Source organism: Giraffa tippelskirchi, chromosome 2 (assembly GCF_054371585.1).
Source record: "Giraffa tippelskirchi isolate mGirTip1 chromosome 2, T2T-mGirTip1v1.2.pri, whole genome shotgun sequence".
In the NCBI taxonomy this organism is placed as follows: domain Eukaryota; kingdom Metazoa; phylum Chordata; class Mammalia; order Artiodactyla; family Giraffidae; genus Giraffa; species Giraffa tippelskirchi.
In genome coordinates, this window is record NC_137276.1 from 196226714 (window position 1) to 196254688 (window position 27975).

The window sequence follows — 27975 nt, forward strand, 5'->3', positions numbered from 1 at the left end:
AATCAAGTATTTGCCAATCTTGTAGTAGACTATTAATCACTGACTCTCCACAAATCTTTTTCCTCCCACCTCTACCACTTTGACTAGCTATAAAATCTCTCATTAATATTTAAATTGTTACCCATTCTTTCAGAATACATCCTATTCCAGCAAAGTAATAGTTATTTTGAGTGGGCAGAATTCTCTCTTTTTTTTAATCTTGAGAATGCATAAAACAGGGTGGCATTCCAGACTTCTTTTCAGCAGATACTCTTCATCCATCAGCAGTATAACAGAAAACATTAATTTGGAAAAGAGAAACCAGAATGATGTGAATAATCATAGTACCCCCGCCCCCCCAAATTGCTGATTCAATGTCCCTCCTTCTGTCTGGGTCCCATGATGTCCCTAGACTCTTCCTGAATAGTGATTAAAATTTTCCATTGTTGCAGCATCACTGCAGCTGTTAACTCCCACTGTTGGCATCTGCCCCAGTACCTTCTCTAGTTCTTGAACATTTTGTGATTTTGATTTCTACTTTGTATTTTCATTATTATTCTTTTACTGTTAATTGTAGTTATAATCACTCTAATTTTTTCTTGTTAACGTCAGTTAAGATCTCTGAACTTTTAAGTAGTTGATTTACAGTATCGTGTAGTTTCAGCTATTACACCAAAGAGATTTAGTTATATTATATTTGGTTTTCAGATTATTTTCCATTTTAGGTTATTTCAAGATATTGAATATGTGTTGTAAATCTTTCTTGGTTATCTGTTTTATACATATATATTGTTCTTATTATTGCCATACTGCTAATTTATCTTGCGCCCCCTTCTCCTTTGGTAGCCATAAATTTATCTTCTATGAGTCTGTTTCTGTTTTGCTTTAACAAAGTGTATTGATTATGTTTAAAATCTATGTACTGGCTTATTTAAATGATCTCCAATCCTTTTTAAAAATTCATTGGAGTATAGTTGATTTAAAGTGTTGTGTTTCAATTATTTTGTGTATTTGCCTATCCTATTGTGATTTTTCTCTTTCCTGTAGATTTTTGCTCCTTTTCTATTTAGAGATCTTTAATATGTCTTTTAGCGTAAATTTAGTATTGTTGAATTCTTTCAGTTTTTGCTCATCTGAGAAATTATCTCTTTCTGTTCTAAATTATAATCTTACTGGGTAGAGTATCCTAGGTTGGAGATTCTCCCCTTTCAGAACTTTGAATATACCGTGCCACTCTCTTCTGGCCTGTAGTTTCTGTAGAGAAATCTGCTAATAGCCTTATGCAGGTCCCCTTGTAAATGATTCATTTCTCTCCTGCTTTAGAATCTTCTTTTTGTTTACCTTTTGTCATTTTACTTACAGTAAGTTTGGTGTGGGTCTGTTTGGTGTCACCTTGTTTGGGGTCCTCTGTGATTCCTGTACCATAATATGTTTCTGTCTTTAGGTTGGGAAGTTTTCAGCCATAATTTCTTCAAATACATTTTCAATCCTCTTTTCTTTCTCTTCTCCTGATACCCATATTTTGGGTAGATTGGCAAGCTTTATAATACCCCATGAATCATGTATGTTGCTTTCCTTTTCTTGCTTCATTTGTCTTCCTGTCTGATATTTTGATTGGATGATTTCCATTATTCTGTCTTCTGGATCACTTATTCATTCCTCTGTGTCATTTAGTCTGCTATTCATTGCTTCATTGGTTTTTATCTTGGCAGTTCAATTTTCTAATTTTCATCAGTTCATCTTTATAGTTTCTATATCCTTATCACAATGATCTGCACTTCTATCAATAATCTTTCTTAATTTCTTTAACATTTTTATTAGCTCATTTGTGAACTTGGAGTGTAGTAGACTGGTGAGGTCTGTTTCATTATTTGTTCTTTCAAGGGATTTCACTTGTTCTTTCAATTGGCAGTAGCTCGTCTGCCTTTTCATTTAAATTTACATCTTTATGAATTTAGAAAAAACAGTTATCTATTTTGGTCTTTAAGGAGTGTTTTTATGTGGGAGCATCTCTGTATTGCTATGTGTCCAATATTTTCAATATGAGGGCTGATTTTGGTATGGATGTCAGCCATCTCTTTCCTCGGAGTATGCTGGACATTGTCCCCTTGAAGGGTGACAGGTTGCAGTGTTTAGAACCCAAGCTGGGTGTGAGTCCAGGCTTCATCTTTGCTCCAAGGTGTCACTGCCCTGTCCAGGGCAGAGTCCGCTCCCCAGTTGTTGGGGTAGAAGCCCTGTGGGTGGGTTGGATTAAACTTGCCCTTGAGTGCATGCTCTGCCCAAAAGAAGGTGATTGGTGAAGCGAGTATGACCCATGGTGTCACAGCAGACCTAGGCACCATCTGTAGAGGCACTGGAAGTTCCACGCAGAAGCAGCATAAGGTTGCATCCTTTTCTCTGTGGTGTTCATCCCAGGTCCAGTGCAAGGCTGTGGTGTAGATTAGGCTGAATGTCAGGGTGTTGTGGCTGCAGCAATTGAGGTGGCTATCCTGCTGCCTCTGTGCAGACGTCTTCCAGAACCTGTCTGCCCAGAGCGAGGGTAAGCTGCAGAGTGATGTGGGTGGGGCCAGGGTACTCTCTCTGGGAAATGAATCTCTGTGCTCCCCTGCCCAGGGGCTGTCAGGCTGAGATTCAGCGCTTATTTGCAGGTCATTCTTGTGACACTGCTGTGGCTCCACTCAGGCCCTTGGGTCTGTTTCTGTGGAACTAGATAGAGTGCTCTCTCTGCCTAAGATTTAGTGCTTTGCCACTGCATGTTCTATGGCGCCACCCACTGCATGCACTGACAACGGTCAGCCTGGCCTAGCCTGCCACCCCTATGTACGTGCTGACCATGGTCTCCAGGGCTCCTCTTGGATCACACCCCAGGTGCCACAGTCTCTCTTTGGAGCTAGATTGAACTTTGCCCTGATCTAGCGCCAGCCTGTGGTATGGAATGAGCAGAGCTGAGGTATTTGGCTTTTCAGATTGAGAAGTGTGGTGAGGCGGCAGCCACCAGTGCAAGGCTCTTTCTGCTGACTTAGCAAGCCAGCACACGCAGACTCCTCACGCGTAGAGTCTAGGCTTCTCCAGACCTCTTTCTGTCTCAGGGGATTTCTCAGCAGGCAAAGAAAGGGCTTTGTTACTTCATAGGGCACCCTATTACTGGGATGCCTAGATTGTGAGTCTACCTGCCCCCTACTCTGGGCAAGGGTCCACCCATGGAGACCACCTCTTCCTTAGTGATCCCTCCCAGAGGTGCAATTCCCAACCTAAGGCCTTTTTTTTTGTCCTGCCCAGTTACATGGAGATATTTCTTGCAACTGTGGTATGTGGTAGATCTGCCAGTTTCTAGTTAGTTTTCTGTGAGAAATTGTTCCACAGGTAGATGTACTTTTAATGTGTTCATAGGGGGAGGTGAGCTCTGTCTGCCATCTTAATGACAGTTTTTGTCTCTTTTATTCACTGCTCTTGCATTCACCACCATGAATAGTGCTTAGATCATAGTAGAAACAGAATAAATTCTTAGTGAATAAATGCTTAATAGATGATTAAGTTAACAACATTGCATTCAAGTGGGCATGCTGTGATTGGTTTAATTTCACATTTGGAGAGATGCCTTACTATAAACAAAGTTCTGTATAACAGATTTGGGTCAAGTTATGTGAACTAGACCTAGGATAAAATTCAGATTAAGATATATTTAACATTTTATTGCTATCAATTATTAACAATTATTAGAGTTAATTATGTTTCTTTCCATTCCCAAATCACCACTGAATTCTAGATATACACTGCCTTATATTTATACCATTGCTTTAATCTTCTAAATTGCTTCTCTACTCCAGTTGTTAATACTGTATTTTAATTTATTTTACAAACTGCTGTCAAATTAATCTTTCTAAAGAGCACTATGACAATCATACCCCAGAAAATGACTGTGGCAACTTTGCCTAATGCAAAGTCTCTCAAGCTGGCCCTAATCCACCTCTACAGACTTTCCTTCTACTACTACCTCATCAACTTGTGCTCCCACCACTGAGCCTTTGTGAGTTTCACCAATTCACCTATAAAGATGATCCTCTACATCAGAAACAGGCAACTATTTTGTGTTTAAAAAAAAAGATTAGATAACAAATACTTTAGGGTTTGTAAATCATACAGTCTCTGTTACAACTACTCAGCTCTGCCCTGTAGATACAAAATGAGCCCAACAGTAAGTGAATAAGCATAGATGTGTTCCAGGAATATATGAATTTCACATAATATTCATGTGTTACCAAATATTATTTTAAAAACCATTTAAAATTAGTAAAGCCATCTTAGCTCGATGTACTATACAAAACAGATGTTGAGTGAACTTTGACTCCGGGACCAATTTGCCACCCTTTGTTCTACATGGATGTAAATTCTGCTCATTTACAGTTCAGTCTATTCTGTGAATGCTTCCAAATTATTAGTACCAATGTGCCATCTTCTCCCTATCAAACTTTCTTCTGTTTATATAACAAAAAAGACCATATTCTGTACTTCTGTGTAATCCCAGCAGCACATTATGCCAATACTAGACACTCAGCATTTGCTGTTTGCTGTCACTACTGATAATAACTTTGATGAACATTAGTTATATCACATTCAACCGTACCTTATAAAAAGAAAAATTAAAGACCTGTTATTTTTAAAAAACTTTTTAATATTAGCTTATTTCTTTCATCCTAAGACATTTCCTCACCCCCTCCACATACATTATTATTTAACATTTCTGATATTATATTTTTGTTAACTCTATATATCCATTGAGTGTGATGCCAGGTTTTGGCACCAAAAAGTAATTAAATCAGTGGTGCAGCTTACAATCAATGGAATCAGACAAATACAGGACACTTCAATTCTAATTAGAAAAAGGAAAAATAATTCTTCTACAAATTTTTCTTTTGTTTTGATTTTGAGCTTAGCAGACCACAGCTTCCTAGATCTAGGAATATGATTTTGATTTGAAATATTCTATACAGCACTCAGATTTTGTCCTATTTTTAGTTTCAGAAAATACTACCATAATCTAAAGCACAAATGAAAGTTATTTTCCTCCCAAATATCTGAGTCCATGAAATAAAAGTCAAGAAATGATATGAGTCCTGCCCTTCAAACTTGTTTGCCTGCATATCCCCTGAAAGAATGCTTGTAAAATTTACTCCCTCACAAATTTTGAGTTGACATCCGAAATATTATATTATTAAATAGCTGAAAAGAAGTAATTTCTATTTTTAAATAAGTATTAATTTTTAAAAATGTATCCAACTTAATTGTTTTTCTACCAACCAGTATCTATTTAAACATTTACAGACTTTTACACCTAGAAATTTTACTTGCACTCCTTTAATTTGTACTTTATTTCCCTGCTTTCTTTTATTGAACATTGATTTACAATGTTTCAGGTGTCAGAATATAAATATTCTTTTTCAGATTACTTTCCATGATAGGTTATTAAATACTGAATATAGCTCCCTGTGCTATACAGTAGGTCCTTGTTGTTTATCTGCTTTATATAAAATAGTGTGTGTCTGTTCATCCAGGCCTGGTGTGCTGCAGTCCATGGGTTGCAGAGTCGGACACAACTGGGCAGCTGAACATCTGTTCATCCAAAATCCCTAATTTATCTCTACCTCCCTTTCACCTTTTGTAACTGTAAGTTTGTTTTCTATGTCTGTGAGTCTACATCTGTTTTGTTAATAAGTTCTTTTGGATCATATTTTCAGATTCTGCATATAAGTGATATCACATGTTACTTATGTTTCTCTTAATTGACTTAGTCAACTTAATTGACTTAGTATGATAATTTCTAGGTTCATCCATGTTGCTGTAAATGTCATTATTTCATTCTTTTTATGACAGAGTAATATTTCATTGCATATTTATTAATTTGTATTTCAGTTGTCCCACAGAATTTTATCCTAATATATTTTATTTTTTTAAAACTTATTAATCACTGTATAACACTTCTATGCAGGAAAAAAAATCACAATTTTTAAAAATTTTACTATGTTTAAAGTGTTAAACATGTCTTCTGGTTATTATAATTTTTAGTTTTATATAATTGACCAAAATTCTGTAACTAATTCACACACTTCACTGAAAACCCATGATTTAATGAAGTAGGTTATTTCTTATATAAATCATCAGTTTTTCATCAGTTTTGTCTTTTAAATAAGCATGAGAAAGTACACTTACACTAATAAGCAGAGAGGAATGAAATTATAATAGTTGAGACATTTTCTAAGAGTTGTACATTTTAGTGTATATAAATTTTAGATCAAAAGGAAAAAAATAGACAGTGATTTATTGCCAAGATTCATTTTAATAAATGATCTATCAGATGAAACCGTGTTTTTCTTTAATTTTGTTGAAACCAAGTAAATTTAATGCAAGCTTAGCAACCATCTGACTTGCAAAACTTTTGTCGAATGATAATTGTAGTGATTCCCTTTCCCTACACCAATTAATTAAAAATTTTTATTTTTAAAATTTGAGGTTTTGATACCACAGAGCAAAGCATTATAGTGAGGTGGAGGAGGGGTAAGAGTAACTGTAAAAGGAAGGTTGGAAAAAAGGAAATGGCATAGTGCCTAGACCACAGGCCTGGTCCAGTTAGTATAGGGAGAGGGCAGGTATTGAAGTTAAGGAAATTGACTGCCTTAAAACCCTTTATATCAGTTTAAATTTTTGGAGTCTTCAGGTACTCTCAGAAGTACATTTTCCTGTTGGAAGTCCACTAGTACAAAGTCCATTCTATGACATAGACATAGAACACTCAGAGAAAAGCCTTGGCCACAAGATGTCACTAAAATTCCATGTTCTACTTTAAGATGTTATTACAAGCTTCTTTACTTCAAAATAATCAACAGCAACATTTGAGTTTGAAACAAGAGGGTGATAAAGTATTCTTGATGCCTTCTTAATTTCAAAGAAAAAAATGTGATGGGGAAAGAAAGGATGATGAAGACAAGCAAGACAGTTTTTGCAGTATTATGCTATCTGAGCCTATACTAATTTGTTTCTAGCAAAATGCAATCCAATAAACTGTTTAGATGGAATTAAAATTTAGTAATTTAAAGTAGGGTACTCTTAAATGGAACATCTTGTAAAAATAAGTATTTTATTAAATCTCCTAGAAAATTAATACATTTTGTGGATGAAAATAAAGCTATCCATTTAATCAGATTAACCTTAGAAAATCTGTTTATTCGTCTACATAGCTGTGCAGCCCCTGAAACTTTTTATAATGCAAGTCCACTCAAATTTGAAAACTTAGCTATTGCTTAGTTTTTCAAGAGTGATGTATATTTATAGTACTCACTATATACTTCAGGTATTTTGAGAACTTGTTTATTGGCATGCTACATTTATTACCAGTAAAAGTTAAACTAATCACTATGCAAAGTCTAGCAATTAGGAACAGGCATATTTTAAAGTTACCTGTGTACAGTTCTCGGGACTTTCTCTAAGGTGCAAACCCAAGAGTTTCAAAAGACCCAGCTTTATAAGGACTAACTTATAAAATGAAGAAAGATATCACAACAAGCCATCTGAATGTAGAGATATAAATAACATAAAGTTGCCTATTTACTAATTATGATAATGAATGAATGCTTTATTTTGGCTAAGAAATAACAAAGAGTATGAAAATCATCTGATGAAAATATCCCCCCATCTATGTATCATGCAAAAACACACCCTTGCTCAACATACATCTAAAAGAATATATACTGATTAATAACATTCTGAAAATGTTGGTAATTGTAATTTATAAAATGTGAGTGAAAGACAATAGGATTTTTTTTATGTCATCTCTAACTTTTTATTGAAGTATAGTTGATTTACATCATTGTGTTAGTTTCAGTTGTATAGCAAAGTGATTCAGGTTTGGGATTTTTCTTTTGCAGATTATATTTCATTATAGGTATTATAAGGTATTGAGTGTTATGACCTGTGCTATATAGTAAACCCTTGCTGAAGAGACTGTCTTTCCTCCACTGTCTGTTCTTTGTCACAGCCTCCTTTGTCATAGATTAACTGACCCTAGGTGTGTGGGTTTGTTTCTGAGCTCTCTATTCTGTTAAATTTATCTATATTTCTGTGTCAATATCACACTATCATTTTAAAAACATTTTACATTAAAGTATAGCCAATTAACAATGCGATGATAGTTTCACAGCAAAGGGATTCAGCCATACATATACATGTATCCATTCTTCTCCAAACTCCCCTCCCATCCAGGCTGCCACATAACATTGAGCAGAGTTCCCTGTGCGATGCAGTAGGATATAGTTGGTTATCCATTTTAAACAGAGCATTGTGAACATATGGATCCCAAACTCCCTGTCTTTTCCCCCTATTCTCTCTCCCTTCCCTGGCAACCATAATTTTGTTCTCTTAAGTCTGTGAGTCTGTTTCTGTTTTGTAAATATGTTCATTTTTATCATTTCTTTTTAGATTCTGCATATAAGGGATATCACATTTCTCCTTCTCTGTCTTACTTCACTCAGCATGACAATCTCTAGGTCCACACATGTTGCTGCAAATGGCATTATTTCATTCTTTTTAATGGCTGAATATTAATGGAATCCAATATTCCATTATACGTATGTACCACATCTTCCTTATCCATTCCTCTGGGACGGGCATTTAGTTTTGACTTGAAAGTGAAAGTCACTCAGTTGTGTCCAGCTCTTTGTGACCCCATGGACTATACAGTCGATGGAATTCTCCAGGTGAGAATACTGGAGTGGGTAGCCTATCCCTTCTCCAGTGGATCTTCCTGACCCAGGAATCGAACTGGGGTCTCCTGCATTGCAGGCGGATTCTTTACCAACCGAGCTATCAGAGAAGCAGTTTTGACTTGCATTTCCCTAATAATTCGCAATGTTGACCATCTTTTCGTGTGCCTCTTGGCCATCTGTATGTCTTTTTTGGAGAAATGTCTATTTAGGTCTTCTGCCCATTTTTTGATTGGATTGTTTTCATGATGTTAAGCCTCATGAGCTGTCTTGATTAATATATTTAGTCTGAAGTCTAGAAGGGTTATACCTCCAGCTTTGTTCTTTCCTTGGGATTGCCTTGGCAATTCTGGGTCCTTTGTGGTTCCATATAAATTTAGGATTATTTGTTCCAGCTGTGTGAAAAATATCACAGGTGTTTTGATGAGGATGACATTGTTTGTAGATTGCATAGGATAGGATGACCATTTTAACAATATTCTTCCAATCCAAAAGCATAGGATATTTTTCCATTTCTTTGAATCATCTTCAATTTTATCAATGTTTTATAATTTTCAGCATATAGCTCTTTCACATCCTTGTTTGTTTATTCATAGGTTTACTTTTGATGCCATTTTAAACAGGATTGTTCTTTTACTTTGTTTCTAAACCTTCATTACTGCTGCTGCTGCTGCTGCTGCTAAGTCGCGTCAGTCGTGTCCGACTCTGTGCTACCCCATAGATAGCAGCCCACCAGGCTCTGCCGTCCCTGGGATTCTCCAGGCAAGAACACTGGAGTGGGTTGCCATTTCCTTCTCCAGTGCATGAAAGGGAAAAGTGAAAGTGAAGTCGCTCAGTCGTGTCTGACTCTTAGCGACCTCATGGACTGTAGCCTACCAGGCTCCTCCGTCCATGGGATTTTCCAGGCAAGAGTACTAGAGTGGGGTACCTTCATTACTACTATCAAGAAATGCAAGATTTTTGTATATTAACCTTGTATCCTTCAACCTTGCTAAATTCATTCGTTACTTCCAATAGATTTTGTGTGGAGATTTTAGAGTTCTCTATATATCATGTCTATATATCACCAGGGCTTCCCTGGTGGCTCAGCTGGTAAAGAATCTGCCTGCAATGCAGGAGACCTGGGTTTGATCCCTGGGTCAGGAAGATCCCCTGGAGAAGGGCATGGCAACCCACTTGAGTATTCTTGCCTTGAGAATTCCATGGAGAGAGGAGCCTGATGGGCCAAAGTCTGGGGGGCAGCAAAGAGTCGGACACAACTGAGCGACTCTCACTCACACACACACACACACACACGTCATCTGCAAATACTAAGTTTTACCCCTTTTGTTCTAATTTGGATATTTTGTATTTTTCTTGTTGGATTTGTCACTAAGACTTCCAATTCTATGAGAGTAGGCACCATGAGAAGCTATGAGTAGCCATCCCTGTCTTGTTCCTGAATTTAGTGAGAAGGCTTTTTTTTTTCACTGTTGAGTATTATGCTGACTGTGGGTTTGTCATAAATGGCTTTTGTCATGTTGAGTTATATTCCCTCTGTATCCACTTGGTTAAGAATTTTTATCAGGAATAGATGTTGAATTTTGTCAAATGCTTTTTTGACATCTTATTGAGATGATCATGTGTTTTTTGTCTTTCCTTTTGTTAATATGATGTATTACATTGACTGATTTGTGTATGTTAAACCACCCTGTGACACTGGAATGAATCCAACTTGATCATGGTATATGATATGTTTTATAAATTGTTGGATTGTTTGCTAATATTTTGTTGAAGATTTTTACATCCACAGTTGTCAAAGATATTAGCTTATAATTTTCTATTTTTGTGGTGTTTTATCAAGGTAATGGTGGCCTCATAGAATGAATTTGGGAATGCTCCCTCCTCTTCAATTTTTTGTAGTAGTCTTCAGTGAAAACAAGCTCAAATAAAATTTTCAGGATCATCACCCAAACAATGAGATCCAAATATCTGAGAACTCACCAGAACACCTGAGGAGTACCAAGAAGCCAGAGGGGCACAGTGGGTCCTTACTGGTACTGATCGCCAGTTCCAGGTAGACTCCAGGTGTCCTCTGGTGAATGTCTCTGATATCCAGGCAGCTGCACCATGCATATGTCAACAAAAAAACTAGTAAATCTAAGAAAGAAATGGAAAATTTTGAGCCAAATTTGAGGATTATAACCCAGGAAGAACATCTCACAAAGTTCCAAGAACCATTCTACCCATCAGAAGGCAGTTATACAAGTTTTTTTGAGACAGAAAGCCGTACACTGAATGATAGGTTATTGACAGTTTACACAATCCAGAGCTAAGCGCTCTGTAGCTCCTTACAAGATCAAGAAGGAAAGTTATCTTTTAAGAAGTTGTCTTGTTGATGCTAGGGCAATCTTGCTCTTTATGGTTAAGCAGCTATTTCTGCTGATGGGGGGAGGTTTGGTTGATGCATAATGTAGATACACAATACACAGTAGAGAGGAGAGAGGAAGTCAAAGGGCAGAGAAATAAATTTATGTTTGAATTCTTTCTATAAAATGAATTTTATTTCATAGCCAGCACTTCCACACTTTTCATGAGTCTATGCATCTTGAGCCCTTCTATCTGTCCCAATGGGGCTTGTCTGCTCCGTGGAGGACCCTGTGACTGGGCTGCCCAGTCTGTGGCTCAGCCTCCTTGCTCCCCAGGGTGAGGGTCCACCCATGCAGACTGTTTCTTCCTTTCACATTCCTTTCAGGGTTGGAGTCCCAACCCTACGCCTCTTCTTCCATCCTACCAGTATGTGATTTTTCTTAAAGCTTCCGTTGTGAACAAATTCTGCCAGTTTCCAGTTAGTTTTCTGTGAGAATTGTTCTGTATGTGGATGTAGTTTTGATGTGTTTGTGTGGGAATGTGAGCTCCATTTTCCTACTCCACCATCTTGATCTGAACCCTGAAAATAGGTTCTTTTAAAATTTTTTTACTCTAGTACTGAAAATGTTTCAAAGTAGCTTTATTTGAGTGCAAAGTAAAAGGAGATAGTTAAATTGATCTGACAAACTGCCAGAATATGGGTTATAAAAGGACAGAAAATAAGAGCATTGAATAGTTGCTAAAAAATGATAACGATTCCAGTTGTTAGGGAGAAAAGGTGATTACTGTGTTTTTTTAAACAGTATGTAAAATTAGGTCAGCATAAGATTTTAGTGTACAGCTTGTTCTATAAGAATGATATGTAAGCAATTTTATCGTATCCCATAAATCTGTTCCGTATTACCACGTTCATATGAAAGAGGAAGCTTGTCACTGCTTTGGTATTCTAATAGACATGTGAGGCCCCAAACCTCCTGTTTTTATGAATCCACGTACCAAATTTCTTAGTCATATACTTTCTCTCACAATAATCTTCTTGAATCATCATAAGAAAAATCTACCTGCAGATAAAGTTAAATGGGTTCCCAATCTGTCCTTTGCATGCAGTTCAAGAAAGAATTTTTTCATGTTATGTTGCAGTACCCTAATGTACCTAATGTTTCTGTAATAAGGCAAGAAAATGAGATGGAGGTTAGGTGGGGATAAAGCTCTATACAACAAAGCCATTTGCAGAAGACTTCTGTATTACAATTAACATTATGGACCTGAAGGGATGTCTCTTCAAGAAAAGTAGGTCAACGGGTTGAGTATGCCACATGAGCAAGGCACCTAAAATCAAGGAAAAGCCATTTACTGACATTAACAGTGTCTGAAAGAAATATTTTTAATCTTTGCTCTGATCTCAAAACCTCATGTGAACACCTTTCCTCTAAAAAAGGAAGTATCAAGGAAAAAGTTTTCACCTCATACCCAGTGTTCACATTATAAAAATGGTGTAGACTTAAAAGATAAAACTTGGTGTTTTCTTTCCCCTTCAGCATTGCATCAACATCTAGACCCTTCATAGTTGATCATTAACTGTTCTTTTTTAACAAGATGAGTTGACTTTTTGCATAACACTTTAATTTACCTAGCCACCACCTTCATAGCTGCCCTAATAGATGGCATTCCATCATTAAAAGATCATACTACATACTTTCTGTGTGTGTCTGCTTAGCTGCTCAATCGTGTCTCTTTGTGACCCCACGTACTGCAGCCTGCCAAACTCCTATGTCCATGGGGATTCTCCAGGGAAGAATACTGGAGTGGGTTGCCATGCCCTCCTCCAGGGGATCTTCCCAACCCGGGGATCAAACCCAGGTCTCCTGCATTGCAGGCATTCTTTACTGACTGAGCCACCAAGGAAGCCCACATCCTGTACTGAAAAATAAATTTTGGTGAAGACATCCTTTTTAGTCTTCACCAAAATATATTTTCCAGTATATTATTATTTTCTATATACACAGATTTTCAGGGATGAATTAGGACAAGTTAAGGACTTCTCTTATCAATATATGTAACACACATATACCCAGTAATGGGTCTGAAAATATCCTCTACAACACATATGAAAGGAATTACTCTTCTGTGTTGTCACTAAATTACAGAATTTTCTGATAGAACTTTTCCAGTACCATTTTTGTCCTGATTATATGTTATTAATGTTGAGACTGTTTTTAACAAGCTTTAAATAAGTCTTTTTTTTTTATATTATTATTGCTATTACTGTTACAGATTTGACTTTTGAACTGAGTCTACAAGTTCAGACCCACATGTAATGGACTGCTTCATGGTTGTTGGGAGGCTAGTGTTATTCTTTTATACATAAATAACTTCTGAGGATTACATCTGATGGCAGGAAACACAGGACAGATGGATATAATCATTAAGAGATGCTAAAATGTGCCTGAGTGTCCAAGAGACTGATCTAAGGTGGGGGCCCTCCTAAGGCAGGGACTTCAGTTACTCATCTTAAATGAGGCGGCTCCACACTACTAGGTGCTGAGTGAGCTGTAAGCCAGGTGTCTGGGACAGAAACTGACAACAGTATCCTACACTTGGCCTTAAGGAATGCAATTCAGGATGATGCTTCAATAATTTTGGACTCTCCTCCATCTTGTACAACATTTTAAACTGAGATATTTTATACTTACTCAGAAAAAATAAAATTACCTAACTAAATTCATTTACTAGAGAAATCAATGTTTTAAAAGGATCTGAAAACTTTAGCAACATGCAAATATTTGAGAGGCTATGTGCTACTGACCAATGGTATAGAGATTCAGTCCAAAAAGTTTTTTCAGATGTTTATTACTGTTCTTCCTTATATGGTTTAGTTGATATTTTGAAGACATCACTCATAAAATCTCCTGCACAGAACATACAGATTCTAACTCTATTCACACTGAAGTTCTACTATTTATATTATGGAATTTTTGTGAACAGTGGTATTCATTACTATTCAATCATTTTTCAGTTACTTATTTTTGTGAACTGGGAATAAAGAAGTATCAACTGTAAGATGCAAATCTAATTAATTTACATGAAAATTAATAGAAAGTACCTTAGTGAAGATGAACACCTTGTTGACTTCATGCTGGCTAAAGTAAATTGACCAACAGTCCTTGTATACATATGTATCTAATAACTAGAAAGAACAGTTAAAAATGAGATTTTCTATGAAAACCATATCTTACATTTAAAAGTTGGAAAACATGAATTATGTGCAAAAAATTGTAAAAATACATTTGAAAAAATATTTCATTTTTTTCCTTCTGAACTATGAAACTGTTTACTATGGTCTCCATTCTTTTAGCAGCATTGTTCTAATCTGAAAATTACAATTTTACCTACAATTCAGATTAAGCACCAAAAGATGTCAACGGTTGAAGTAGTAAGGGCATCAATGAGAGATCACAGAGAACCACCTTCTAATAATAATAAAATAAACTATTAACCAGTAATCATTGCTTTATACAAGTTAAAGCGAGAAGAACATTAAGAAACTAGAACAAACAATAAGCTACTTTATGTACCAACTGTATTCTGTTAAAATACCTGGTACATAGTAAGAGCTCAATAAACATTCACCAAATTCAAAGAACATTTAAGAGAAAACACTGATGTTATTTAAAATCAACTGTTTCTGTCAGTCCTAAACTCTTGCTCTAGCATAAGGTTGCTCTCAGAATTAAAATAATGGCTTATTCTACGTTTCTGTTAATTCCTAGGAGTCTACTGTTCATTAATTTTGACTGTCCTATTACTAGTTCCAGCATTAAAGCTCCTGACACGCTAAAATTTTCTAACGTTATCTAGTTTCTCCACTCTAAACTCATTTTATCATAAAGCTGTACTTCTCTAATAAGTGCAATCAGTACAGCAAAACCTTCTGTCTGCTCTACAAATGTTTTCCATTACACTTCCTGGAATAACTTAAGAGCAGGAGCAGTACCCATCCGGGGCCATGCTTCCCTCAGCAAAATCCTATCCCAAATCTGCCACTTGTCTCCAATGTCACTCCTACTAATCTCTTAGAGTCACAAATACTTGATTAATAACATCTTTATTTTTACTGGTGATTACTGGCAGTCTATAATTTGGCCTTCTGTCAACCACTTTACACTTTTCTTGACTAAGACATGGACTTATATTTTAACCATATGCAACAAAGCAAAAAGTTTTCACATTTAAGCATTTATAGTGATTAGAAAGTAGGACAGTATTTTGAAGGCTTCATACTTTTTCCCCTTTTTCTAGATATGACCTGTAATCTTTTTATGTATATTTCCTCTGTAAACAGAAGTACACACTGCACACACATCCTTAAAAATGTTTGAAAAAAACAAAGAATGCAAAGTGTTTTTCAATGAGCATGATTTATGAAGCAGCAAAATAATAATTTCCTTAACAATGAACTACAAATTCACTTAAAGTATTTTTAAGTTGCTGAGAAGGTATACAATCACAAAATCATGTGTAACTTTTTAAAAAATTGTAGCAGACCTTAGATATCATCTGGTTCACTTTTACAAGTGAAGCAATTGAGTTTAAATTCCTTCAAAATAAGGAAGTAGCAGTTGTCAGACTGGACTTAAAGTGCAAGAAAAAAATAGGCTTTGTAATTTAAAAAGAAAAACCAAAAAAATAAAAAGCCAGAGGGGAAAAAAGTCTCTACAACAAAACTATGTGAACTTTAGCACATTATTTAACTTTTGGGGCCTGTTTCTTCATCTTTACAAAAGCATAGACTTTAATAATTCTGTCTACCAGTGTTGTTAATTTGAATTCATATATTATTCAGGAAAATAACTTTGGCTTTATTCATTAAATATTTACTAAGTATCTAATATATGTGCTAAGTAATGTCTTTAGCAGATACACAAAGGACTAGGAACATATAAGGCTCTGAATAAAAACTAGCATTTGTTCCCTTACTTATATCTTTACTAAACATATTGAATACCTTGTCTCTGTGCAAAGCAATGGAAATACAATGGAAAAGTAAAACAGTCCTTGCTTTCAGCTTAAACTCTTAGTATGGGAAATTCAACTAACAATAATATCTAATGTGCTAAAACTGAAACAAAGTGCTCTGATAAATACCAATATTATAAAGAGGGTCCACTTTTGAGAAAACATTTAAGCCAAATCCTCAAAGATGAAAAAGCAGCCATACAAAAAGCTGGGGAAAGATTATTCGTGATAAGACAAGGTACACAAAACTCAAGAGAAAATCAAGTTTGACTTACAGAGAAATTTTCAGTTTTTAAACTCCGTTTCTATTAGAGTCCTTTTCTTTCTACAATAAGACTGTCTGCAACAACAAAAAAATTAAATTCTACAACTTTGGATACTTGCCAGTAAAAGCAGAGAGCTAAGTAAGCACAAGATAAATACAAAGACTACACGGCTATAGATGTCCGCTGGACCAAACAGTGTGTAAAAATGAATGGAATCAAAGCTAGACAGTGATAAAAAGAAGATTGTGATATCCGGATTTTATTTTGTAGGTAATGTAACACCAATGAAATTTCTGAATGTGGAAGATATGATGAAAGCTGTAGTACTTTAAGGAAATTTTAATGTCACAAATATGCAAGAAATATTAAAGCAAAGAAATATGAAATTATTACATAAGTCAAGGGTTAGGTAAAGAGGGTCTAATTACAGCAGCTAAAACAGAAAACAATACTATAGATATGGTACATCCAGACACGGCAAGAAACTGCACATATGAAACGACGACTATTTCTAAGGCCGAAAACACAATGGTGTCACAAACAGGAAGGAAAGAGAACTAGAGCTTGTGACACAGGGAGTTGAAGAAATCTGATATAAATTCTTACATTTTTAAAATTTTATTTAATTTTTTTAAATTTCCCAATTATCCAATTTATCCTTTTTCATAAGTAACACTGTCATACATTAACTGCTCTTTCTTCCAAGTGGTTTTATACCACTAATCAAGCAACTTAAGAGGTATAATATAATTACAAGAGGAAACAGTATGCATTAACACTCCCGCCTAATCCAGGTGAACAATTCAAAGGCATGTTTGCTTTGGAAATGTGACAGCAAATGACAGTTAGTCAAAAAAGATTCGCCAAAAACTACTTTAGGGACTTTGCTGGTGGTCCAGTGGTTAAGACCCCATACTACCACTGCAATGAGCAGGGGTTCGACCCCTGGTTGGGAACTATTAGCAAGATCCCACATGCCTCTCAATGCAGCCAAAAACACAAAACCCACAACTTACTGTAGATACAAGGCACTATGTATAGTAGTTACCACACACTGGCTCTCAAACTCTAAAATTTGGGTTTAACCCTAGGCTCTACTATCAGCTCTGAAAGCTTGGGAAATTACTCAACCCTATTTTCCAATAAGTGATAGCTGTCCACAGGATTAAATGAATTAAAACACACAATATGCACAGAAAAGTAACTCCCATATAATAAACACCCCAATTTAGCTATTATTTATATTGTGCAAGGCACAGGTGGGAATGATTGTGAAATAAGGAAGAATCACCAATTCCAGGAACTATTTAGGGAGACAAAAGTACCTTTAACAACTTGAGAGCAATTAGTGTAGTAAAAGATCAGAAATAGAAAAGATTAATTCAAGTTTATGAAACGCTTCAAGCAAAAAAGCTTTAAGTAGTTATGATGCTTTGTTCAAAAACATCCCATCAGATAAGTAACACAATTGGCAGTGAACAGCAAGAGATTCCTTCAATCCTTAAACTCATTAACTCAAATATAACTAATTTCATACTTGAGATTTAAGTTGTTTTAAAACTTATGATGAAAACTGCCAACCAAAGAACCCTCACTAAGTGACTCACTGAAAAGATAAATGAAATTAGGCCAGTGATTCCAGTAACATCATGCCTATACACAAGGAATTCTGGAGTTTCTGGTTTAATATTGTGGGGCACATTATAACTCACAGTAAATATCACTCAACACTTTACTGAAAGACTATAGGAAAGGTTCAAATTAGAAAAAATAAAGCTGAAAGGATTTAGTGCACTCTTAGACAATGCAGAAATATTTTTCTTCCAACTCTAGCAAAGGGCCTAATGCAGTTCTCACCTTAAGACATCTAAAACCAGAGATCTGAATTCAAAGTAAGTTTAGGTAAATCAATCTACTGATGTATTGTTTTCTCTTAAGCTTGATTCACTGACTTAGATTGCAGATGTTCAATAAATACATGCATATAAACCCAGATGTAGAAAGTCTTGTTTTCCAGCACCACAGCTGTGCTACGTGCATTCAAACTGGCTAGATACACATTTTATCACTTTCTCCAAAGCATGGCCATTAAACTTATCTTGTCAAAATAAAATGAATTCTGCATTAATATTTTTGTTTCACTTGATACTATTTTAGTAGGTTCTGTCATAACATCTAACACCTACTGAAAAAGAAAAACTCACAAGTTAACTATCATAAACTAACAGACTTTCTAGAGATTATTCTTAGTAAGATTTAGTCTTTTAGCTTAAGGACTTTGGTAAGAGCACAAAATCTTCTAAAAATAATTTAAGTCTGCAGGAAATAAATTATTATGGCAAGATTTGGATACTGAATATAAGGATCCCTACAGGACTCACAGATGTGCTTTAGGGAAGTCCATGAATTCACTGAATTATGCAAAAATTATAATACTATATGCAGAGGATGAGATAGTTAAGATAGTATCACTGACTCCATGAACATGAATTTGAACTAACTCCAGGAGATACCGGAGGACAGAGGAGCCAGTGTGCAACAGTCCAAGGGGTTGCAGAGAGTTGGACATGAATCAGTGACTGAACAACATATGCAAACATAATTTTTATAGAGAGAGAACATAGCTCCCTTTTTTCAAAAGGTCCCCCACAACCCAAATTTAAAAAAGGGCATCTAAATTTGTGAAAATAGATGCTGAGAAATGGTTTTCACTCATTTTTGACTTTTTAAGCCATAAGAGCCATTTTGTTAAAATACAATGTTTCTGATTATCTTTTTTATTTAGTTATACTACTATTATTTAAATCCTTTTCTGGAGCACTATTACACTAACTGGGCTTAACTAACTAGCGTTCCTTTGGCATAAAAATGTTGCCTTTCTGATAGCCCAAGAATGTTTTCCTGTGTTTGCGATTTTCTAGTTGATTTAATAACACTGGAGAGGGCTTTTTTATATTATTTGATATTTTAGTAAGACACATGAAATATGTTTTTTGGTATTCTAGATACTAGTAAAACATCCAAATACAACAAATACGTTTTCATTGTAACAAAAAAGGATATTGATGTGTCACTGTCAGCTACAGCCCATCAGCCTCCAGTAAACAGACCACGTATCCCTGGTTTGACCACTGAATTACTATGAATTAAGTGCACTTTTGGATGTTCTCAAAGGCCTGGCCAAGCTTTAAGCTTCATGAACAAATTTCTTCTAGATCTTTCTCTGACAGAAGTACACACTTCCCCAAAACTGTTTCTAGGCATCTTGGTGGTGGTGGTGGTTTAGTCACTAAGTCATGTCTGACTCTTGTGACCCCATGGACTGCAGCTAGCCAGGCTCCTGTGCCCATGGGATTCTCCAGGCAAGAATACTGGAGTGGGTTGCCATTTCCTTCTCCAAGGCATCTAAGGGCCCTCCAGTATATCCTACTCTGACCTTTATGTCAGTAAATTTTAATGGGAAGTTAAAATTTTATCCTAATTTGGGGCCTAAAAGTTTGTGCATCCACATATTAAATTTCAGCAGATTATATAACCCCAAGACCACCACTAATGACTAGAACCAAAGACAAAATCTAGATGCAAAAAAAGTCTTTTATACAGTAGGTTAAGTGTCTTTTACTCATTCATTCACCCATTCAGTTGGACATTAGGTCCCACTGTGTAGCCAGCTGTGGAGATTCAAAGGAAATAAAATATAGCTCTAATTCTCAATTGTGCTTAGTCACTCAGTTGTGTCCAATTCTTTGTGACTCCATGAACAGTAGCCCACCAAGCTCCTCTGTCCATGGGATGCTCCAGGCAAGAATACTGGAGTTGCCGTTTCCTTCTCCAGGGGAATTCTCATTTAGTATATCAGAAAGATTTCACATTTTTAAAGGGTGACTGAAAGGACATGCAGATTGCAGCCTAACTTGAACATTACACATTCAAAAATTCAATCCTGAACATACCTACAGCTAATTTCTGCCCATCCTGAGCATCTTCCTTCGGTATTATTTCTACAGTATTTGACAGCAATATAACAAAGAAAACATGGGAATAATTTTAAATTTTATCCTTTACTAAGGTTATCTATCAATTACATGTTAAAATGATACTTCAAACTTAAAGAAGAAAAAACCTAAACAAAGCACTATTCTTACAGCAGACTAAGGGATTTCCTTCCTTTATTAAGTTCTTATTTGGGGATGCATCAATTTGTACTCTTCATAAGAGGCATGGCACTAAAAAAATTACAAAGATCAGTCTTTCCCTCCTGGTTTCCAAAATGTGGAAGTCACCCTAGATGATCATGAGCTGAGTTAAAGTTAAAAAATTAATATGTACAAGTACCTCATCACAACATTTCCTAGCTGAATTTTTTCCAAATGACATTTCTGTAAATTATTCAATAAATTCAGATTCAGCAAGCAGCTGCTGGGTGATGAGGAATTTAAACTTGAAAACAACTGTGTAATCTGGCAATCTAATGTTGTAATTTAAATCCAGTAAAACAAATTAGAAGTGAAAAAAATCCTAATAATTTTAATTTATGATATCGGAGTATATCTCAATATATGTTTAATTTGGGATATTTATGGTCAAATAAGATTATTCAAGAGAAAAAATTCATTTAAATTAGAAACTGGGTATACCTTTTAAAAAATTTCAACAGTGTAATAAATGCTCTATAAAACTGTTAGCTGAAAGCTTAAAGAAATAAAGTCTGTTTTAAGAACAGCACTTATTACCCAAAATACTTCACAAAACGTTGCATATTATATTGCTTGGACAACAGATAACTCTTGAAAAATGTTTGTCAAATATTTTAAAAAGCACATTAAATTTTTCTCTACTAGCTAAATTACTGTACTTTTTATATGAGAATGTCATTCAAGTTTCTAAAATAACCCCTGACTTTAAACATCTCTAAAATATGTACCTCTTTTTAAAGCAATACTGTCATAAGATGCATTTGTAAAATTACCTAGATTTAGAAAAAAGTAACTGAAAAACTTAAAGGGGAAGCCTTGAACACTATTAATTTTTTCCCCAAGTGAAAAGTACAGATAGCAGCAGAATACCCACTAAGTGAAAATATTAACTGGTTTCTAAGGCACACTGTTAGTTACAACATCTGAAGTGGGATTTATTTGACGAATTGCATGAAATTTTCAGAACATTTGCTGCAACTCAAGTAGAAAAGAGGCAAGTGTTCACATTAATATGTTAGTAGTCAAGAAAGACATTTCAACTAAAATATGTCAACCCCCAAATATGAAATCACTTAGACATTACTGATGTAGTATTTGGATGAATTTCTGTATAGAAGATTTTTCAGACTGACATTGTACTCAGTGCTTCAAGGGCTAGGTAAAATCAGTTCTCTTTTGTTCAACAGTACCTAATTTCCACTAGATGAATCTTGGTCTCCAATCCCACTGTCCAGTGCCTGCCTTACATGGAGTGGTACTTCACTGGACCACATAAAGTGTTTACATTATAAAAGGCTTCTAGGTCACTTGGTTCAAACGTAACAGCCGGTTTCATTAATGTTCCAGGAGCAAGGGAACTCTCTCCTATAATTCTCAGGTTGATAAATTTGATTTTCCAAGTATTCTCCACAAAAGGGCAGCGGATGAGTCCAAAAATTTGTTCAAAAATGCCCAAACAAGTATTTCCTCGGTGGACAGTCCCAGCAACTCCAACCATAACGAGACCATGGGGAGAAGCAGCACATTTTAGTCCATGGGAATCTAGGTTGGGACTGAGAAAAAGATATTCCTCTTTCACTAGTGATAGCAGACGAAGGCTCACAATTTCTGCTCCATGGTAGTCTATCACATTTTGTTCAGATGTGTTGTAATAAAACCTAAGCTTGACATCGTGCCAGAAGTGCTGTGGCCCCCATTCATCTTGAGGTGGTCCCAGAAGAGGATTCTGAGAATTCAGAAGTTCAAAGAACCACTGACAGAATTCTTCACCTAATCGACGAAAATCAACCTTTTCAGCCTTTTTTTCTTCTTTCTCCTGCTGATTAATAAAACCAAGGTTAATTCTCGTATCTATTTTCTATCTAGGCTATTTCAGAGTCAAGTTTTAACGTACTAATTATAGCAGAAAGGAAATGAACCACCTATGAACTCAATGATAGTACACTCTTTCTCAAAAAGGGGAGGTCATTTAAGAAATTCTCAGTTTAAACTTCTGACACTTCTAAGAAATTAAGGTTCAACCGAGTCTCTTAAAATATCAGCATGAATTAAGTCAATAATAAAGATTTACATAAGCATTTTCTCTTGATTGTGGCAGTGAATCATAGGTATGTTACCTGTCAAAACTTTCAAACTGCTTTAAATGAATACACCTTACTGTGGTATATTTCATATGCAGCAAAGTTTATAATAAAAACAGTCTTTAAAAGACACTTCTAAATTTGACTGAAATAGATTATTTTCTATGAGATTAATTTCATACACAGGAAATAGGTTTTTCAAAGGAAATATTGTAAGAATACACCTGATAGACTACGATTCTATTCAACATGTATTCCAGAGCATAGTACTTCACCTAGATGCTTAAGGTCTTATACTTACTGGACACATGCTACTACTAAATGTACTAGGCACTGTGCTTGGCACTAAAGCACTATTTCCTTCTATCTTCACAAGTCTTATGACACAGATTTATTGTTAGGCCCCCTAATTTGAAGTCACATTTATATGATTTCAAAGTTAACACTCTTTTCAGTACATTAAGGAAACCCTAGAAGATCCTTTCCTAATGTGAAGGCAAACATCTCTCACTTAATTTAATGTGAATGTGTAGTTTAAAAACTTCAAGTTACCTAAAGGGTCAATAGGTATTTAAATATTCACACAGTATTTAAAGTGCACAGTGGAAATACAAAGAAATACGAACAGCCAATGTCAGCTGGAGGAAGTTACTAAAAAGGGACTTTTTTATAGATAACAAAAATTTCTTTCATTTTTGCAATTTAACGCCAAAGCAAGTCTTCAAAATAAGAAAATGCTTACAACAGCGTTCTTTTAAAGAAGGGGGAAAAAAGATTAGAGAACCAGAGGCTAAATTAAAACTAAATTGACCCTGCAGTCTATCTTGGAGAGGAGCATGGCAACCCACTCCAGTATTCTTGCCTGGAGAACCCTTTGGACAGAGGAGCCTGATGGGCTACAGTCCATAGGATCACGACTGAAGTGACTTAGCATGCACACATGCTGTCTATCTACTGTCTTTAAAAATCAAGTCTCCATTTGATAAAGGGCTGCAAAACATTTTTCCCTCACAAATCAACAGAATATCACATACACATTACTAAACATAAAAAAAAAGGTTCAAAAGATAGGGGATATATGTGTACCTACGGCTGATTAATGCTGAAGTTTGACAGAAAACAACAAAATTCTGTAAAGCAATTATCCTTCAATAAAAAAATTTTTTTTAAATACTTTGTCTTAGGTGCTTTATTGCTCTTCCGTTAGGATGCAAAAGATATAAAGCTAAAATTATAAAAAAATAAACATTAATTAACCATGTCACCCCAGATCTATGATTATCTAAAGATTCTTACACAGAACTATAGTTTAGGGTATCATCACTATGAAATCCGTTTTACCTGTTCAAAGAGTCTAGTCTTATCTGGCTCTGGTGTTTCCTTCAATTTTGGTTGTAACTGCTTTTCCCAGTAATCCTTTGCATGCTGAATAAGATTATGTTTTTCAGTAGCTGGAGGTATAATAACACCCTGTGTTGCCAAGTACTTAAATATGATTTCTCGGTGGACTTTTCTTCGCCTCAAAAGTTCTTCTGCACTCTGACTGTAGACTAATATTGCACGAATGGCATCTAAAAGAAAATTGTAAAGATTGGCAGAAAATCATGAGTCACTTGTAAATTTGTCCAGGGTTAGCAGAAACACTATCAAATGACATTTTATAAACTCTTCTCATGGTATTATTGTTTTGTATGAAATGGTTATCATTTTTACAAACCAGGAAGTGGGTTGTCAGGTTTTGGGTTTTAAAAATATTTCTTTATAAATTTCCCTACCTAAAATTTCTCCTTGCTTTTACTTCTCATAAGAGATTGTGAATTTAAGCATTTTAAGGAATGGTTGTATCTTAAGAAAAAAACTGAATAAGAGAAAAAACAATTTCTTTCTAATAAGGTCAATGGACCTACATTCATTTACAATCCCTAAAAATAGACAAAATTACAATTCTTTTCAGTTCAATCTCCTTACTCTACAAATAATGAAAGTCAGAGATACATGAGGTATCAACAATCATACTTGTAAGAAGTGGCAGAGCCAAGACCGTCTCTTTTTTTAATTTTAAAGAATTTCTGTTAAACAGACTAAACATTATTTTTACATGTGTGAGGTATGTAGTGAAAGTCACTCAGTTGTGTCCAACTCTTTGTGACCCAATGGACTATACAGTCCATGGAATTCTCCAGGCCAGAATACTGGAGTGCGTAGCCTTTCCCTTCTCCAGGGGATCTTCCTGACCCAGGGATGGAACTCAGGTCTCCGGCACTGCAGGTGGATTCTTTTCCAGCTGAGCCACAAGGGAAGTCCAAGAATACTGGAGTGGGTAGCCTATCCCTTCTCCAGGGGATCTTCCCAGTCCAAGAACTGAACCTGGTCTCCTGCATTGCAGGTGGATTCTTTATCCACTGAGCTATCAGGGGAGCCCGTATGAAGTATACACAATGGCAATAAAATGAACTCCTATATACACATGACACAGATTAAGACATAGGAATAACTAGTATTTTTGAGGTCCTCATTTTACCTTTCCCTACATAATACTATTCCCTCTCTCTTCACCTTACATGTAGATACTCTCCTAAATGCGATTTATCATTTCCTCGATTTTCGTTCTTTTTGGCTGCCTCTCGGGGCTTGTGGGATCTTTGTTCCTCAACCAGGAATTCCAGGGATTGAACCCAGACCTCCAGCTGTGGAAGCGCAGAGTCCTAACCACTGGACCACCAGGCAATTCCTTCAATTTTCTTTATAGTAGTACAACATAACCATGTAACCCTACAGAATATAGTTTGGTATTTCTCTGAATGGTCTATAAACCTAATCCATCATTATATTACTGTAATTTTAATTTTTATTGTTTCTGAGATTAAGCTATGTGGATAAACACAGCTATAGTCAACTGATTTTCAGTACTGTACCTAAGGTAATTATAGACTATACCACAAGGCATTTACTTTTGTTTTATAGACTTATTATGTGTATCCAAGTACAAATACTATTGCTTTGAACATTCCCACACTATTGGTGAATGTGACTAAAACTGTAATAGATTAAAATGCTGAATATAATTGATGGTGGATCTAAAAGCAAACAAGAAAGGAAACTACCCAGTACAAAAATGTCTCCCAGCACAGAAGGGCAAAGAGAATGATCATCACCTGGAGCCTGTTACAAAGGTAGAATTTCTGGGCCCTCTCCAAAACTACTGAATTAGAATCTCCATTTTAAGAAAATCCCCGAGAGATTCATGGGCACATTTAAGTTCGAAACACTCAGGTAAGCAATCTTCCATTTTAGGAAATAATATCAAACTTGTTTTCCAAAGTAGTAGTTCCAATTTACACTCCCCAGTAGTTGTCAAAGACTTACTTCACAAGATAAACAATATTTGATGTTTATATGTTGAGTTTTTGGAAATTTGGTACATATAAAAGAGACCACATATTTTGGGATTTTATTTCATTGCTTTCTTAAGATGTTGACTATCTTTTCCTATGCTCTCCCCCACCCCCAGAAATGATTGTTCAAATCACCTAACATTTTTGTACAGGGTAGTTTCATTTCTTGTTTGCTTTTAGATCCACCATCAATTATATTTTAATCTATTCACCAATAGTGTTAGAAGGTGATTATCATGTAAAATATATAAATGCCAAAGAACTACATTAATTCTAAAATTATTTTCAGTCTAACGTCTTAGAAATTCATTTGGTGTTCATGGTTCACTTTCAAATGAATGCTCTTAAACGGCGAAAACGTAAAAGAACTTAAAAGAGAAAGGCAGTTTTAAAACGCAGACTCTGATACTTAAGTCATAAGCTAATATAGGAGTCAGAAATTTTCCCATTTTAAAGTAAATTTCAGCAAATTTAAAATAAAACTAGTCAGGTAATATACAACATGATAAATGCTTAATGCTTAAGCTACTCATTACATTACAACCAAACAATATTTGTAACCCATGAAATCTACTCTACCGAAACGTTTATTTGGCTCTGAAAGTAATGTAGCCCTAGTACACAGAATCATCTCTGAAAAAATTTGGATCCAAAAAGAGACATAGATTCTAACTATCTGCCACTGTTTTATCACAGCAGTTGTTTTAAACTCATAAAGCAGCAGACTGATAGTATTCATGATATATTCCCCAAGCTCAAGAAAATAAGCAGCAGCTGACTCCTCCCCTGATCGAAACTGAAAAAGGAGAACACCCGACTTCCCAGAATTTTTTTTAAAAAATCATTATTCACGTACCTTGAATTTTCGAAACGAAACAAGCAGCATTTGCCCATAACATTTAAAGGATTAAAACCTGGAAAGCAGCGCCATTTCCAGCCCACCATTTCCCCCAGTGCTTGGCGAGGCGGGGCTGAGCCGTGACTACGAGGCAACACAGAAGATATAGTGGCCACGATTCCTGGGGGCTTCGCACAAGTGCAATCGCGGACGGGCCGTGAGCGAGACCTACCACGGCCTCCACTCACACGCTCCGGCAAGGTGGGGGCCGAGTGAGGCCCGAGGAGAGATGGCCATCCTTTGGGGGGTGGGGTCTACCCTTACCTTGGCGGTCCTCAGGCTGCACCAGACGGTTGGTGATAGTGTCACATAGGGCCATGATCTCGTCGTTGTCCAGCAGGCTGAGCAGGTTACGACAGCCCTCCATCTCCGTGTAGCTGAGCCCCGACATCTCGACCCCCAGAATGGGGGGAGAGGAAGCCTCCAACACTGTCGCTTCCTTAGGCCCACCAGGCCGGCGCCTAGGCAACAGATACCGGAAGTGCCTTTTCGGCCGTTCGCCGCCAAAGAGCCTCGGGTATTCCAGACCCATAGGCGGAAGTAGTAGTAAATGAGGGCACTCAGGAAACTCGGTGCTCCGATCGGTGGTTCCGGGCTGCTAGGAACTGAAAGAAGTCTCTCGCATCTCACTTTAGGGAAGCTCCACGTTTACACCGGAACGCCAGCATTCCACAAGATAAAACGAAACCCTCAATTCCTCAGGAGTCCAGCCTCCAAAAGAGCGCCTGGGAGGCCTGCGCAGTACAGGTGCGTGGAAAGCGGGCAGCGGCCCCCGCGCAAGGCGAGCTCCCGTGATGCAGCGGGGCCGGCCAATGGAGGCGTCTCTTCCCCGCCCGCGGGCCCGGCCCCTCGAAAGTTATCTGTGGCCACTTCGTGGTTGGGTGGTACACCTGTAGTTTGATATTCTTAAGTTACATAGTTGTGTGTTGAAACAATTACATAGTTGTGTGTTGAAACAATCTGGCTTTGTTTAACATTGTACTTGGAAACGTTTAGGAAGAAAATCGCCTACCCTATGCCACGCCTGCCCGCCTTTCAGCTT

The 27975-nt window shown here is 36.3% G+C and overlaps 2 protein-coding genes across 7 annotated transcripts in view; one reads left to right on the top strand and one right to left on the bottom strand.

Moving 5' to 3' along the window:
• CGGBP1 (CGG triplet repeat binding protein 1) overlaps nucleotides 1-27975 on the top strand; it is a 178995-nt gene that overhangs the window by 17812 nt on the left and 133208 nt on the right. For 2 of the 5 annotated variants that reach the window (XM_081550925.1, XM_081550915.1), the window contains one exon: nucleotides 5532-5643. The exons of 1 other annotated variant lie outside the window; for it this stretch is intronic. The gene's annotated coding sequence lies outside the window, so the exon portion shown is untranslated. Of the gene's footprint in view, nucleotides 1-5531; nucleotides 5644-27507; nucleotides 27681-27975 lie in introns of those variants that run through there. 2 more of the 5 variants (XR_014071461.1, XM_081550898.1) reach the window with 1 other exon arrangement.
• On the bottom strand, nucleotides 16607-27716 carry C2H3orf38 (chromosome 2 C3orf38 homolog). 2 transcript variants are annotated; one of them, XM_081550882.1, is made up of 3 exons: nucleotides 27198-27716; nucleotides 23982-24211; nucleotides 16607-22375 (listed from the first exon to the last, which is right to left on the bottom strand). In XM_081550882.1, exons 1-3 carry the CDS (start codon nucleotides 27463-27465, stop codon nucleotides 21803-21805), a joined length of 1071 nt encoding a protein of 356 aa, XP_081407008.1. In that variant the 5' UTR covers nucleotides 27466-27716; the 3' UTR covers nucleotides 16607-21802. The 2 variants fall into 2 exon arrangements, with proteins under 2 accessions (XP_081407008.1, XP_081407007.1); XM_081550881.1 differs by having other exon boundaries at nucleotides 21470-22378.